Here is a 13,829-nt window from a genome sequence, read left to right as displayed (position 1 = left end):
TTTTAGGGCTTACTGTTACTTTTTCCCAGAGAATTTCAATTTGTGGACTTATTTTTGAAAGTGTTCTATTTTAATTGAAATGTTTTCTGTATTAAAATTAACTTTCTTTCCTTAGTAAAGAATGAAAAGCAGGGGCACTGGGTGGCTCAATTGGTTAAGCATCCAATTCTTGATTTCGGCTCAGGTCGTGAGATTAAGCCCTACGTCGGGCTCCGTGCTGGGTGTGGAGCCTGCTTAAGATTCTCTTTCTCCCTCTCTGTCTACCCCTCCCCCATCCCTTTCTATAAAAATTAAAAAAAAAAAAAGAATGAAGAGCATATACTGTGTGTTTGGAAGCAGTTCATCCCGTTTCTTATGCTGGTCACCTTTTAAAATCACTTGTCCTACATTTTTTAATGCAGGTTTTATTATGTTTTTTGGTTTCTTCTGCTGCTTCGTTTTATCATTAGGTACTCTTTTAAACATTGCATGTTTCCACTGGGCCTAAGAGAACAATTACTTTGGCTCTTCACTGATGGATTTCTTTCTTAACTACACAAATTTCCATGCTTCTGAAAATACCCATTTTATATTTACAGGAAGAAGAAATGTTTCGTCCAAATATGTTTTTCCTCCTCTTGCTTCCTCCTATTATATTTGAGTCAGGATATTCATTACACAAGGTAAGACTCAGGCATGCATTGGTGCTTTTGGTCTAGGTGGCTGCCCATGTTAGTAAGGCAGGCTCCCGAAAAACTTGGGTGTTGACCTAGCAGTGGAGGCTCTGCGCCGACACCCCGGGGGTGCATGGTAGAAGCTGGACTGCACTGCCAGACTTAGGGAGAGGAGCAGACATACCTGGTTTCAGGCAGTGTGGCTTATTAACTAGTGTTTTCCGTAGAGGGTTGCTTTGCCTAGGAAGTGATGGCCAAAGTGATTTTAAATGGTGTACAGACGATCCATTGATTCCTCTTGTTGGACACAGACTGACACGTAGAAGCACAGACTGTCCTGGGACAGCAGGGACATGTGCCTCCGGCCTTTTGATTCTCTCAGCTCACCATGTCAGGCCTTTCTCCTTCCTTAGGCCTCTGCCTCCTTCAGTGGGTCCCCCCTCAGTGTTTTGCCCTGGGCCTCAGCTCCCAGCTGATAGCCCCTCACCCCCAGTCTCCCTTTCTTCCTGCCCTTTCCCTGGCCCAGCTTCTCCTTACCAGACTGGAGCCTCATCCTTGTTCCCAGTCCTCCAGCTCCTTCTGGCCCATCACCTAGCCCCACAGTTACTCTGCCTATTCCTGGCTCCTCAGCTTGGAGAGTGGCCTCACTGGCCCCTGCCCACTTCCCTGCTCTGCCCCAGCATTTCTGGTCTCTTTCCTCCAGCTTCCAGTGACACCCTTCCTGCCTGGGCGGGAGCTTCTCACTTTTAAGCCAGTTTGTATGTATGTGTGTGTGTTTTGGGGCGAGGAGGGTTTGGGATGTCTTTTTCTTGTCTGTGAGTTTTCTTTAAGTGTATTTAAGTTTTAAAATAAAAAGGTGGGGCGCCTGGGTGGCTCAGATGGTTGAGTGTCTGCCTTCGGCTTGGGTCATGATCTCCAGGTCCTGGGATCAAGCCCCACCTCGGGCTCCCTGCTCAGCTGGGAGTCTCCTTCTCCCTCTGCCTCTCCCCCTGTCTTGTGCTCTCTCTGTCTCTCTCTCTCAAATAAATAAATCTTTAAAAAAATAAAATAAAAAGGTGATTCAATTTAAAATATTCGTAATACATCAGTTATTTTGTGAATGTGATTAAAAATTGTGAAGGTTGGAAGGTGTGGCCTAGCTCAGAGAGAGGAAAGAGCCTGGACTTTCAGAGAGATGTAGGTCTAATCATGCGCTGCCCCCTACAGGTGTCTTTTGGGTAAAGTCAAAATTAAAAACAAAACAAAAAAGACCCTGAAAATCCTACCTCTCAGGTTGTTTGAAGGTTTGCACTAGATGAAAGAATGTTTGCAAAGCATCACCCACCACACTAAATAATTGGTGGTCCTTCTTGTTATTATCTATTATTAATATGACTAGTGTTGTTTTTAATAGCTTATTAAGCTTGAGAGTTAAATTTGTCATGAGAGTTTTGGTCAAAACATACTAATTAAATCTTTAATTTTCCACCTGGGTACTAAAGCATAAATATTCTAAAATGTTCAGTCCAGATTTTGTTTAAGCTGTTATTTTATTGTGCATCTATTCAAAGAAAAAGTGAAAAGGAAGTTTAATGTAAAAAAAAATTACCAAGTCTTATAAATTATTACTGACCTCAGATAATTTAAAAAGAAACAGGCAGGAAGGAATTAAAAGTCAATGTCTTTCACTCTTTCATTTTATAAACAGATATTAAACTATAAGTAGATTGTGAAAATATTTCAAAACAGTGCTGAGATTGATTTGGTTTTTATTTAAAAATATGACACTTTGATTATTGTATTAGAGCATATAAAATTTTTATTTTCTAATTTTTTGGAGGGAGGAAAGAGAAACTTGTTCCAAAATTTGAGGAAAATAATAATTTCTTAGAAACACATATGTTTGAAGATGGCTTTCCAGCAGAAAACGTGACAGTTTACGTGAAAGGGACTAATGTGAGTTAGAAATGTGAATGCAAAGACTTCTCTCCACTTCTTACCCTCCCCAAAGAAGATAGGAAGTCAACTCTGGGTGTCTTTAATATTGCTATATTTGTTGATGTAAATTTGGACTTGGAATAAAAATTTCAGTAAGATTACCATCCGTTAATATGCATTAGATAGGCAACTATTGGTTCTTTAAAATTATTAATATAATATAAAGACTAGGCCATTAGTTATGTCAAAGAGAAACAGATAAATTTGTTTCATTTAACAAAGGGAAGTTCTTGAATGTGGTAACTTGAATTTGGGTAAATTTTCAACATCCAGATTAATTTTTTATTTATTTATTTATTTATTTATTTTGCGAGAGAGAGAATGAGAGAGAGCACGAGAGGGAGGAGGGTCAGAGGGAGAAGCAGACTCCCTGCTGAGCAGGGAGCCCCATGTGGGACTCGATCCCGGGACTCCAGGATCATGACCTGAGCTGAAGGCAGTCGCTTAACCAACTGAGCCACCCAGGCGCCCAACATCCAGATTAATATTAACCAACTCCATAAATTATATCAGCATTAGATTCCTATAAACAGATCGAGACTTAATTTAATTTTTTTTTTAAGATTTTATTTATTCATTTGACAGAGAGAGACACAGCGAGAGAGGGAACACAAGCAGGGGGAGTGGGAGAGGGAGAAGCAGGCTTCCCGCTGAACAGGGAGCCCGACGCGGGGCTCGATCCCAGCACCCTGGGATCATGACCTGAGGCGAAGGCAGATGCTTAACGACAGAGGCACCCAGGCGCCCCTAATTTAATCTGTTTTAGCAACAAAATAAATCAACTCCTTGCAAAGAAAAGCTCATAGATGAAAGCCTTTAGTTTAGAAAAAAACCAAATCATTATGTTTCTCCTGAGTTCTTTTAAAGTTCTTTGTGTGTGGAAGATTGATATACCAAAGTAATTGAATGTCAGATTATGGGCAGCCAAATCAGATTGCAATGAATGAGCAAAGCAGCCCCCTGAAGGAGATGGGCTTGGTGGGGCTGCCAGTGTTGAGCTGACAGGCTTTTGAAGTGAGCTTTAAAATAGCACTTTCCGGGGCACCTGGCCAGCTCAGTGGAAAGAGCATCTGACTCTTGGTTTTGGCTTGGGTCGTGATCTTGGGGTCTTGAGTTCGAGCCCCGGGTCTGGCTCCACTCTCAGTGCAGAGTCTGCTTGAGATTCTCTCTCCCTCTCCCTCTGCCCCTCCCGCTGTTTGTGCGTGCACGCCCTCTCTCTCTCTCTCAAATAAATAAATCTTCAATAAAATAAAATACCAGTTCTTGGGGTATCTGGCTGGCTCAGTCAATAGAGCATGCTACTCTTGATCTCAGGTTTGTGAGTTTGAGCCCCATGTTGGGTTTAGAGATTACTAAAAATAAATAAACTTAAAAAATATATATATAGCATAAAAGAGCAGTTCCCGTTGTCTGTATCTTGTTAATTAAGCGAAAAGATGGATTTCCTTGTCTATGCTCACAATTAAGTGTCAAGGGTCCTTGGTATTGTTCCTAAGTGGAGCCCACAGGATTCTAATAAATAGCTTTTTAAAAATTTTATGGAAATATGAAAGATATTACCATAGGACTAGGACTCAAGTATTTTCTCTTAAATGCTGTGAAGTATAGATGGAAATATATTTTATCTGTCATACTTGATGAAGATACTAATAGAGTAAAATAAAATTATTTTTTAAAGATTTTACTTATTTGAGAGAGAGAGAGAATGAGCAGGGAGAGGGACAGGGGGAGGGGGAGAAGCAGGCTCCCCACTGAGCAGGGAGCCCAACATGGGACTCAATCCCAGGACCCTGAGATCATGACCTGAGCCGAAAGCAGATGCTTAACCGACTGAACCACCCAGGCGCCCCTAGAGTAAAATAAAAGTATTTGAAAGTCCTGCACAGCAAACAGGATTTTCTGATTATATAACCTATTATCTTGACCTTCTTTATAATCACCTTTTCTGGGGCACCCGGCTGGCTCAGTCAGTGCAGCACGTGACTCTTGATCTCAGGGTTGTGAGTTCGAGCCCCACGTTGGGTATAGAGATTGCATAAAGTCTTTAAAAGAAATTATGTACCTTTTTTTAATTAAATAAAAAATTACAATTGTATAAGCTTTGGATTTTGATCAGACATGAAACACGATTAATTCCTTCAGTACCTATTCATAGGGCATCTTCCATCTGATGGGCATTACACCAGTAACTGTGTTATATAAAAGCAGACAAGGTCATTGTGTGTGTGTGTGTCCCTGTCCTTGTGTTCCCCCCCCCCCCCCATTGAGCATATAGCTTAGTGGAAAAGACAGACATCAAATAGTTATATAAATGAATGTAAGATTTCGGCCCTGTCATGTGCTACCAGGAGAGGGTTATTGTGCATTGAGAGCATAGAATAGGGTCTGACCTGGCTAAGGGATAGAGCAGGCTTCCCTCAGGAAGAGCCAAACCACCTAAGATCTTAGGATGATTCAAGTTCACCAAGCAAGGAGGAAGAAAGAGTGGTCCAAGCCCAGGGAGCATGAAATGTTCAAAGAACCAAAAGCTACCAGTGTGACTAGAACCCAGAGAACAAAGGGGAGGTTAGAGGCCTTCACAGGGGTCCAACCGTCCAGTCTTTGGTTGGGTTTTATCTGCGTTCCGAGTGGAAGTAGGGGGGTCATGGTGAAGACAGCACAAACCAGGTGGGTGGTCTTTTGCAGAGAATCAAGTGTGTGCAGAGGGCCAGGTGCGGGGTGCATGCCTTCACTGATTGGACCAGCTTCCCTAAGCAGTTCTCTTATTTCTGCTCTTTCCAACAGGGTAACTTCTTTCAAAATATTGGTTCCATCACCCTGTTTGCTGTCTTCGGTACGGCAATTTCCGCTTTTGTAGTAGGTGGAGGAATTTATTTTCTCGGTCAGGTAAGAAAAACATCTTTGAAAAATTCTGAAAATCTTACATTCTTAGAGCTAGTGCAGGGAGGTGGGGTAGGGACACTTCGTGGGCCTGGGTTTCACATTCAAGGTAAATGCTGTCCTGGAAGGAAATCCAAACTCCTACGAGGAACCGTAAAGGCATGCTGAAATTGTTTCTAAGTGTCCTCGAAGAACGTTGGTGTCTGGAATTGAGTGAATCTTCTCCATAATCCCCAAAAGTTTTTGATCTTATTTGCAAACCAATAATTTCTTAAGACAGAATACTAAAAATGAAGCAGGGTATATACCCCCAAGGTCTTCAGATTAAAACAGTATCAGTTGTGTTATCAAGTAGACTGAATCAGGATTAACCACTGTTTCTTAGTAAAAATCAAACTTGATTCTGAATATGTTCACTCAATTCTAAGCTGTCCACCCATAGATTTATATACTTTGGATTTTCCACCATTGCTAAACCAGTTCCCAGTGTTCCGTACTTTGAGTTCGAATTAATTTGAATTAATTTAAACCAAATCTACCCAGAAAGGTAATATCTATAGTTTTGCATTCTGCATGTCTGTGCATGTCATAGTTCTTTTCCTTTATGGGCACTTGTCCCGGTTCTGTAAACTAAGTTTGAGATTCAGGCCTCTGGGTGACTGGCAGGCTTCTCGTGTGTGTGTCAGACGTGTTTGCTTCTATGGGCAGCTGTCGGCCAAAGCCCACTGCATTTGATTGTCACTTGGACTGCCACCTCAGTGGCACCAGGATAAATCTGTCTGTCGTGCACCCTTCTTCATTGCACAGCTTCTAGCATCAAATGGGAATGAACTTAAGAAAACCATACCTAATTTGGCTTGAAAAATGTAGCATTCTGTTCCATACTTTTGTTGTATAATGATTGAATGCATGCTTAAACTAAAACTTAGGAGTTTTCTTTATTTTTCAAGTGGTTTGGGGACTGAAGATTAATGTCCTTATTAGTTACTAATAAAACACTAATGGACATTTTAATCTTCTTGGCTGTTCTCCAGGGGTTTTTTTTGTGTCTGTGTGTTTGTGTGTTTTATTTTACAGGCTGATGTAATCTCTAAACTCAACATGACAGACAGGTAAATCTTTAATACTGTCACACCCGTGTGACTACTTTTCAGACTGGGGATAGTTTTCTCCACATTGATTCCTGGGTGCGGTATTTCTCTATTCTGTCTCTCTTTTTGTTCTGCTGATGATTTCTGCTGAATTAACCTGTGGCTCTGAAATGAATCAAAACTATATTGTGGAATTTCGACGATCTCTAGTCAGAGCATTGCTGATTGAAAGAACTGATTTAGTTTAAGCTTTGGAGAGAATGACTCTGGTCCATTAACCACACACTGCATCTTTTATTATCCAGAATCATCTTCAGCTAATTTCTGAGTCTTTTCAGTGGCCACAATGAAAAGTTGTCCTCTTGATAGATTAGGGATGGAGTGGGAAGTGAGGTGTACAGAATCTTTGCTCTGGGCTTCCCCTGAAGTCAGGTGTGGGGTAGGGTGGGGGAAGCAAGCAGGGCCAAGGGCTCTACTGTGGATATCTTGCTCAGTCTGAAGCTACTCGAGTGATCACTCCGAGCTGCTCTCTCAGAGCCCAGGCCAGCAACCCAGGCCGCAGTCTCCTGGATAGTACCAGATCTAGTGCTAAACAAGTGCACAAGCAGAGTGCAGCCTGGTTGCCCCTCTCTGAGAAGTCCAGAGCGTGTGCAGCCTTGGTCCGTGTTTCTGCACCATCGGCGCTTGCTTCTGTGGCCTGGCTGGGGGCTAGAAAGCAAGGGGAGCTCTTGGCCCCGGGTCTCTCCCGTCAGGCCGGCCAGAGCTTTCAGCCTTCAGCAACTTGGGGGCTAGAATCTTGAAGCCCTTTTCATGGGAAATGTGCCTCTGCTACCAGCCAGTCCAATCCCATCTTTCCACCAGGAACATAAATTTTGGAGTTTTTGTTGTAAGGTAGTCCTGATATATAAACAAGTAGCGAAAGTCACATTCCTGTTCCATAAGGAGCTGGAAATAAAGCAGAACCCAGGCCCTGCATTTTGTAGGTATTTTGCAAGTGAAAAGAAACGTCCCATACCCAGTCATGTAAAGGAAGATGTCACAGCATTCAGTCCTTCAACCTGTTTTGGGGCAACTGGTTAGAGATACAGAAAATGCTGGATAAACTCTTGTGGAATTGAATCGAACCAGTGTTTATTGGGATGTTCAGGGAGAGAGGAGTAAAAGAATTGTCCCTTAGACAAGCAGGATAGGAGCCAGGTAGGAGGGTTTCTCTCTCTGTGTGCAGACACTTCCTTTCCTATTAGAAAGGGACCATCCCCCTCAGAGGGAGTGCTCTGGGGAAATGAGCCAGCAGTCGCAAACACACACAGCCACAGAGCCTGGCCGAGCACTTACCAGAGGGCACTGCCTTTTGCGTCTCGGGGTGACCACAGTGGTGACCAGAAGAGTGCACCCTGTCTGAAGGGGACTTCTCAGCTCCACCTAGTAATCACTATGGGGGAATATGGGCCCCGAATTACTAAATATTAAAAGAACATTGGCGGGCACCTGGGTGGCTCAGTCGGTTAAACGTCTGCTTTTGGCTCAAGTCAGGATCCTCCAGGTCCTGGGATTGAGCCCCGCATCAGGCTCCCTGCTCAGCAGGGAGTCTGCTTCTCCCTCTCCCTCTCCTCTCCCCACGTCTGTGCTCTCTCTCTCTCTCAAATGAATAAATAAAATCTTAAAAAAACTTTTTTTTTCCGCAAGAGGCCAGGTTTCTAGATTTTAATAGTGAATTTTCTAGTTTTTTTTTAAGATTTTATTTATTTGAGAGAGAGCATGAGCGGGGGGGGGGAGGGGGTGGCGGGCAGAGGGAGAGGGAGAAGCAGACTGCCCACTGAGCCGGGAGCCCGACGTGGGGCTTGATCCCAGGACCCTGAAGGCAGACACTTAACCGACTGAGCCACCCAGGCGCCCTTGAATTTTCTAGTTTTTAAATGTTGACAAGTTAGTCAGTTTTTCGCCATGTAGGTCAAACATAAGACCCACAGACCGCTGCACAATAGAAAACATAAAAATAACTTGGTTGCACAGAAGATTTTATCGTAGCCATGGTTCTGTTGGAGAGAGATGTCACTGGTAGATTCACCTGAGTTATTTCCCCATGCGGGTCTGCTTCCTTTTCACTTGTTGATGTTCTATCTTTTGAGATGATAGAATAAATCAGGAAAACACATTTTTAAGGTGAACTTCTAGCCTCTGGCCTTTTAAAGACCCAGCCACGCAAGTGGGAAGGGGAGCACTGACAGCGCGAGGACGTGACCCCTGAGACTCCGAGCTCTCGATGAGTCGGGTCGTTCATCCGTCAGACTTTTCATGCTCGCTGCCAGGAAGGCTCTGCCCCAATAGAGATCCCCAACCCAAGCTAAATGTGTTCTATGGTTTGTGCAAATCATTTCCCCCCAACATTTTATTATGAAAATTTCAAACATACAGAAAAGGCAAAGCTTATACAGCGGCTACCCAAATAACCACCACCTGGGTTCTACGATTACTGTTTCACTGTATTGGCTTTTTTTTTTTAATTCAAATTCAATTAGCCAACATATAGTACATCATTATCCTGTAGTTTTTGCTTTAACCCAGATCTTTCCATTCATCCATCCCTCTGTGCATTCATCAGTCTGTCTTCTAGTTCCTGCTCTGGTTTCAGTTCAGGTTGCTACAGGGACCGTGACAAAGAACATCAGTCAGGCCCATTCTGGCACAAATGAAACCCAACACAAGTAGTTTTGGTTGCGGGGGGGTGGAAAAAGGTTGTTGGCTCAGAAGTGAAGCGTTCCGGAATGACGGCTCCCAGCATGACAGCCCCCGGGGCCCACGCTGCCCAGGAATCTCTCCTCTCGTTGCATCTCCGTGCAGCCTTCCCGACTGGCTTCATCCTCGGGCACGCTTGCCCCACATTGGCAGCACCGATGGCTCTGGGCTCACGGCACCCTCACGTTAGCTGTCTCTGCCAGAAGGGCCAATCGAATTCCCGAGGACCTGGCGAAATGCCTGGTGAGGGCCCTCTTTCACAAAAGTTGGGTCTCCTGCCCACTCCTAGAGCCCCATGCAACTCTGTAGGGGGAGGGGAGGGGAGGTGTGGCTCCCCAAAGGAAAACTGGGGTGCTGTTCCCAAAACCAGGGGTGGGGATCGGAGCAGAGAGAACCGTGGCTGTCTGCTCTGCCGCCCTGTCCTCGGGAATGGAGCCGCACGAGGTCAGCACCCCCCACACGAGCCACCAAGGGCTCCCGGTTCCTCCTCCCTCGCCTCTCTCTTTTGGACATTCAGAAAATGCTTTTTAGACATTGTTTTTCCTTGAGGCCCCTGGTGTTTTGCCCCGGGCTGAGGAGAGTGGGAATTAAAGACAAGGAGAAAAGACAAGCTCTGTGTCCAGGGTGCAGCAGGAGGGCCTCGAGGCCCGCTGCCAGCAAAACAGGGCCCCCCAGGTTGGCAGTCCCTTGGTGGTGTTACCGTTCCTTCTCTCCCTCGCCTTCCTCCTCCTCCCACCCTCCTGCCTGCCTTCCACAAATGCCTCTGGGCCAAGCTCAGGACGGATCCCGGGAATATACGCATGACTAAAACGTAGTGCCCGCTCCCTGGGCACTCACAGTGAGGGCGAGAGGCAGGTGACCTGTGACAACCTGTGAGGACAGGGCGGGTGTGGAACTGAGCTCTGAACTGAGACTGTCTTTTGGGGTCTGCTCCTCAGCTTGCGATCCAGAGGCTGTCCTTGAGGTGAGCAGGCTATCTCGCATGGGTTCACATTAATCAAACACAGGGAGCTGCCTTGGAGACCAGAATGCCAGATTATTGACTTAGAGGGCGAACTGTAGCGGGCAAGGCAGCCAGGCATCTCCTCCTACTAGCTCTGCTCTCCCTGAGCCCGGACTCACATGATTGTGCGGGGTGCTGGGGATGGTCCAGTGGACAGAGCCCACCCCCACCCGGGCAGGAGCACTGACTCTGAGCCAGACGGCCTGTGTTTGGATCCTGGTTCTGCCACTTCTTAGCTGTCTGACCTTCAACAAGTTACTTAACCTCACTGTCCCTCAGTTTTCTCTTAATGTGATCGGGGTGGTAACAGTAGCACCCCATGTGGGTGCTGTGTGGAGTAATGAGTTACTACACGTAAAGTGCTCAGAACCGTGCCTGGGACATGGTAAGTGCCACATAAATGTTGGCTCTCATTATTGGCCTCAGTGCCTGAAACATTTTGGGCAATTAATACCTCTTTCTTGGAGGGAATGATGCCTTCCTGGGCACTGTTAGGGGAAGCTGCTGGCCGGGGCGGGCAGCGCTGGTGTGGGTGTCCAGTACCCACACCTCCCACGCCCTGGAAGCACACCAGAGTTGCTGCTGACTGTTGGCACTTTCTGAGATGTCACAAATCTAAGTGGAGGCCACGGCCAGTCGCAGGTGGCCCTCTGGTGGCAAGGGGAGAAGCTCCCCGCTGAGCCATCACAGTTCCAGCTGCTCTGACAAAGAAGGCTGGCATGTCTCATGTATCTTAAGCAAAGTCTCCCCTCCGTCAATTATCAAAGAAAGTGTTGGGACTCACGGTGGAAAACCAGGCCATGCCCGACAGCCGCCTGTGGAGCGGCCTTGCCCTGCCTCACCACAGGGTCCACAGCACGTACTGTAAGCAGGAGCAAAGACACGGGCTCCTGTCTGTACGTACACACAGTTCCAGCGTGTACGAACATGTCAGACCACACGCAGTCTCTGGCTCTGCTGTTGTACTGTGTGGGCCAAGCGATAAGCATCGCAGAGTGACCCCTTCCTTTTCTCTTCCTTACAGCTTTGCGTTTGGCTCCCTGATTTCTGCTGTCGACCCGGTGGCCACTATTGCTATTTTCAACGCGCTTCACGTGGACCCGGTGCTCAACATGCTGGTTTTTGGAGAGAGTATTCTCAACGACGCAGTCTCCATTGTCCTGACCAAGTGAGTGTCCTTTCTTCAAGGCCGGCACTTAAAGGTCCTGGTATCAGAGGGACAGATGTTCCTGGGCGGCTGCAGGGACAGCTGCTTGTCCTCTGGGCGGCTGGGTCACGAGCTTCTCCGTCTTCTGTCCTGACAAGCCCTGACGCACCCCAGCGATGCTGTCAAGGCCTGGGTTGATCAGAGGCAAGCCCGCCCTTTAGGACCTACCTTTCAGCAGTGGTTTCAAGTCCTGCTTCTTGTCCATGTCCCTGGGGATGCTTATTAACCAGAGCAGTCCCAGGCCCCACCCTCTCAGCTTCTGATTCATGAGGTTCTTCATTAGCTCCTCAAATGAGGAGGGAGCAGCTGGTTGAGGGATGGGTATGTGGACAGCTTCGATGCAGACAAAAGCATTAGACAGAGGCCCTGCTCTCCCACGGAGGGGCTCTTGCCCAGCACCTTCCTTTCCACAGCTGTAGAATAAGCCAGCGATACTAACGGGTCCCAGCTGGATATGATATTGTGTGAAAGCTGCTTTGGACACTGTAAATCTCTTTGAAATGCTCATCAGTATCACTGCCCTTGTTGATAGGATCTGAGAAATGATAGATGAATCCTCAAATGTCAAGAAGCCTTGAGAAAAAGAAATGAATCTAAGATCATCTCAAATGCATCTATCTAATGCAGGCTGTTTCCTTGAACTCTGTCTTTTGTGGTGCTTATTAGCAGGAGATCCAAACAGTTTTAGGAAAACCAGAGAAGGCACAGACAGTCAAAGCAGTGGGAGGAAAGAGCTCTGGACAGTGTTTCAAGAATGAGCTAAGAGAATCTGAGGAGCCGGCCTGTGTTCTGCTAAAGAATAGACTTTCCATTATCTGAATACCAACTTGTTTCCTTTGTTGGGGGATTCCTGGCTAAGCACAGCCACTCTGTAGTAGTTGGCATTTTCTTAAAAGCTTTATTATAGACTACATTCAGAATCTTTATGTTGGAGTAAAACAATGTTTTATAGTGGAAGGAACCCAGATTTTGGAAATCAGGCTGACCTGGGTTCAAGTCCCAGTGATGCCACTTAACAGCTGTGTGATGCTGGGTTCGCTGCTTTACCTCTCTGAGCCACATGTTTCTCAGCAGTAAAGTGAGGGTGATAATGCCTCAGCCTAGGATTGGATTTGAGGATTGAATAAATACGATACTGTATGAGAAGCATCGGGCATTAGTTAATGTTAGTTCCTTTCTTCTTCTACGCCTGTCCCCCAGTTACTATTTCCTGTGTTTGTCCTAGTTTTGTCCTACTTTTGCAGGGAGAACTTTACCAAATGTTGCTTAATTGCAAGAGGAGATTAGCAGACCTTAAAACAAAAATACTTTAAAATATTTTTGTTATTCTAAAAGTAATACATATAATCTTCATATAAAATTTAGAAAACACAGAGAGAGAGAGAGAGTACATGCATTATTACTACCCAGAGATAATTACAGTTAACAATTTGAAAGTATACATATGTTTTATTTAGCTGGGCTTATACCCCATATACTGTATTATAACTCTTCCATTGAGCAGAGTTGAAAAATAATCTTCCATAACCTCATTTTACTGGTTACAGAATATTCCTTTCTGTGAGCTTACTGTGATCTATGTAGCAAGTTCCTCACTATTGGCTTTTTCACGTTTCTCTTGGCAAAAAGTTCTATAGCTTTATTAGGCAATTATCATACATCATGCTTAAGACCTTTTAAAAATCTGATGGCAATATTTTTTCTTATTTAAGATCTACCCTGAAAGCCTTTTTGCTTTTGGGTTTTGACTTTTGTCTCGTGTCCTGGTGGCTGCACGTATCGAACATTTGTGATAAAGAATTTTGTCCAAATTGGTGGTGACATCATGAGTTATTTTTATCCATTAGGAGCTCAACTCAACTGCTTTGTCTCTAATTTATTTTGTTTTTAAAAATCTGTCAGAAGTAGGACCTTTTCCGAGCTTCTCTAGGACTCTTTGCCACAAGAAGGTTAAAGATGAGGAGCTATTTTCTTTTGAAAATGAGAAAAGATGGAGTCACTGTAAACAGCCAAAGTGTCTTCCTGGAAAAGTGCTTTTGAAGGCCAAGATCGCCTGTGATGACAGTTCCCAAAACTGGATCTGTGGGCCGCATGCATATGTGGTGTCCAGCCCCCACCTCCACCACTGCTGGTCTCCAGGCTGGGGTGGGGCGTGATAAAGACTGGCTGTCCACCCACAGCGTCTGGCGAGGGCCGTCCACGTGCCAGACATCGCTCAGAGACCAGCTGGACTTGCCAAGGTCAGTCCAAGGTGGGAGAAGGATGCTCCCAGAGGGGTGAGC

At 45.4% G+C, this 13,829-nt stretch overlaps 1 protein-coding gene across 2 annotated transcripts in view; it reads left to right on the top strand.

Annotated features, from left to right (window-relative positions):
* The window catches only part of SLC9A8 (solute carrier family 9 member A8), a 68,636-nt gene that overhangs the window by 27,146 nt on the left and 27,661 nt on the right, over positions 1–13,829 (top strand). For both annotated transcript variants that reach the window (XM_032387519.1, XM_032387521.1), the window contains 4 exons: positions 579–662; positions 5,415–5,516; positions 6,588–6,622; positions 11,365–11,508. In XM_032387519.1, coding sequence (XP_032243410.1) covers positions 579–662; positions 5,415–5,516; positions 6,588–6,622; positions 11,365–11,508 — 365 coding nt within the window. The remainder of the gene's footprint in view (positions 1–578; positions 663–5,414; positions 5,517–6,587; positions 6,623–11,364; positions 11,509–13,829) is intronic.

This window comes from Phoca vitulina, unplaced genomic scaffold (assembly GCF_004348235.1).
Source record: "Phoca vitulina isolate PV1807 unplaced genomic scaffold, GSC_HSeal_1.0 scaffold50, whole genome shotgun sequence".
NCBI lineage: Eukaryota > Metazoa > Chordata > Mammalia > Carnivora > Phocidae > Phoca > Phoca vitulina.
Note: the sequence above shows the minus strand (reverse complement) of the source record. Positions and strands in the feature narration are given on the sequence as shown.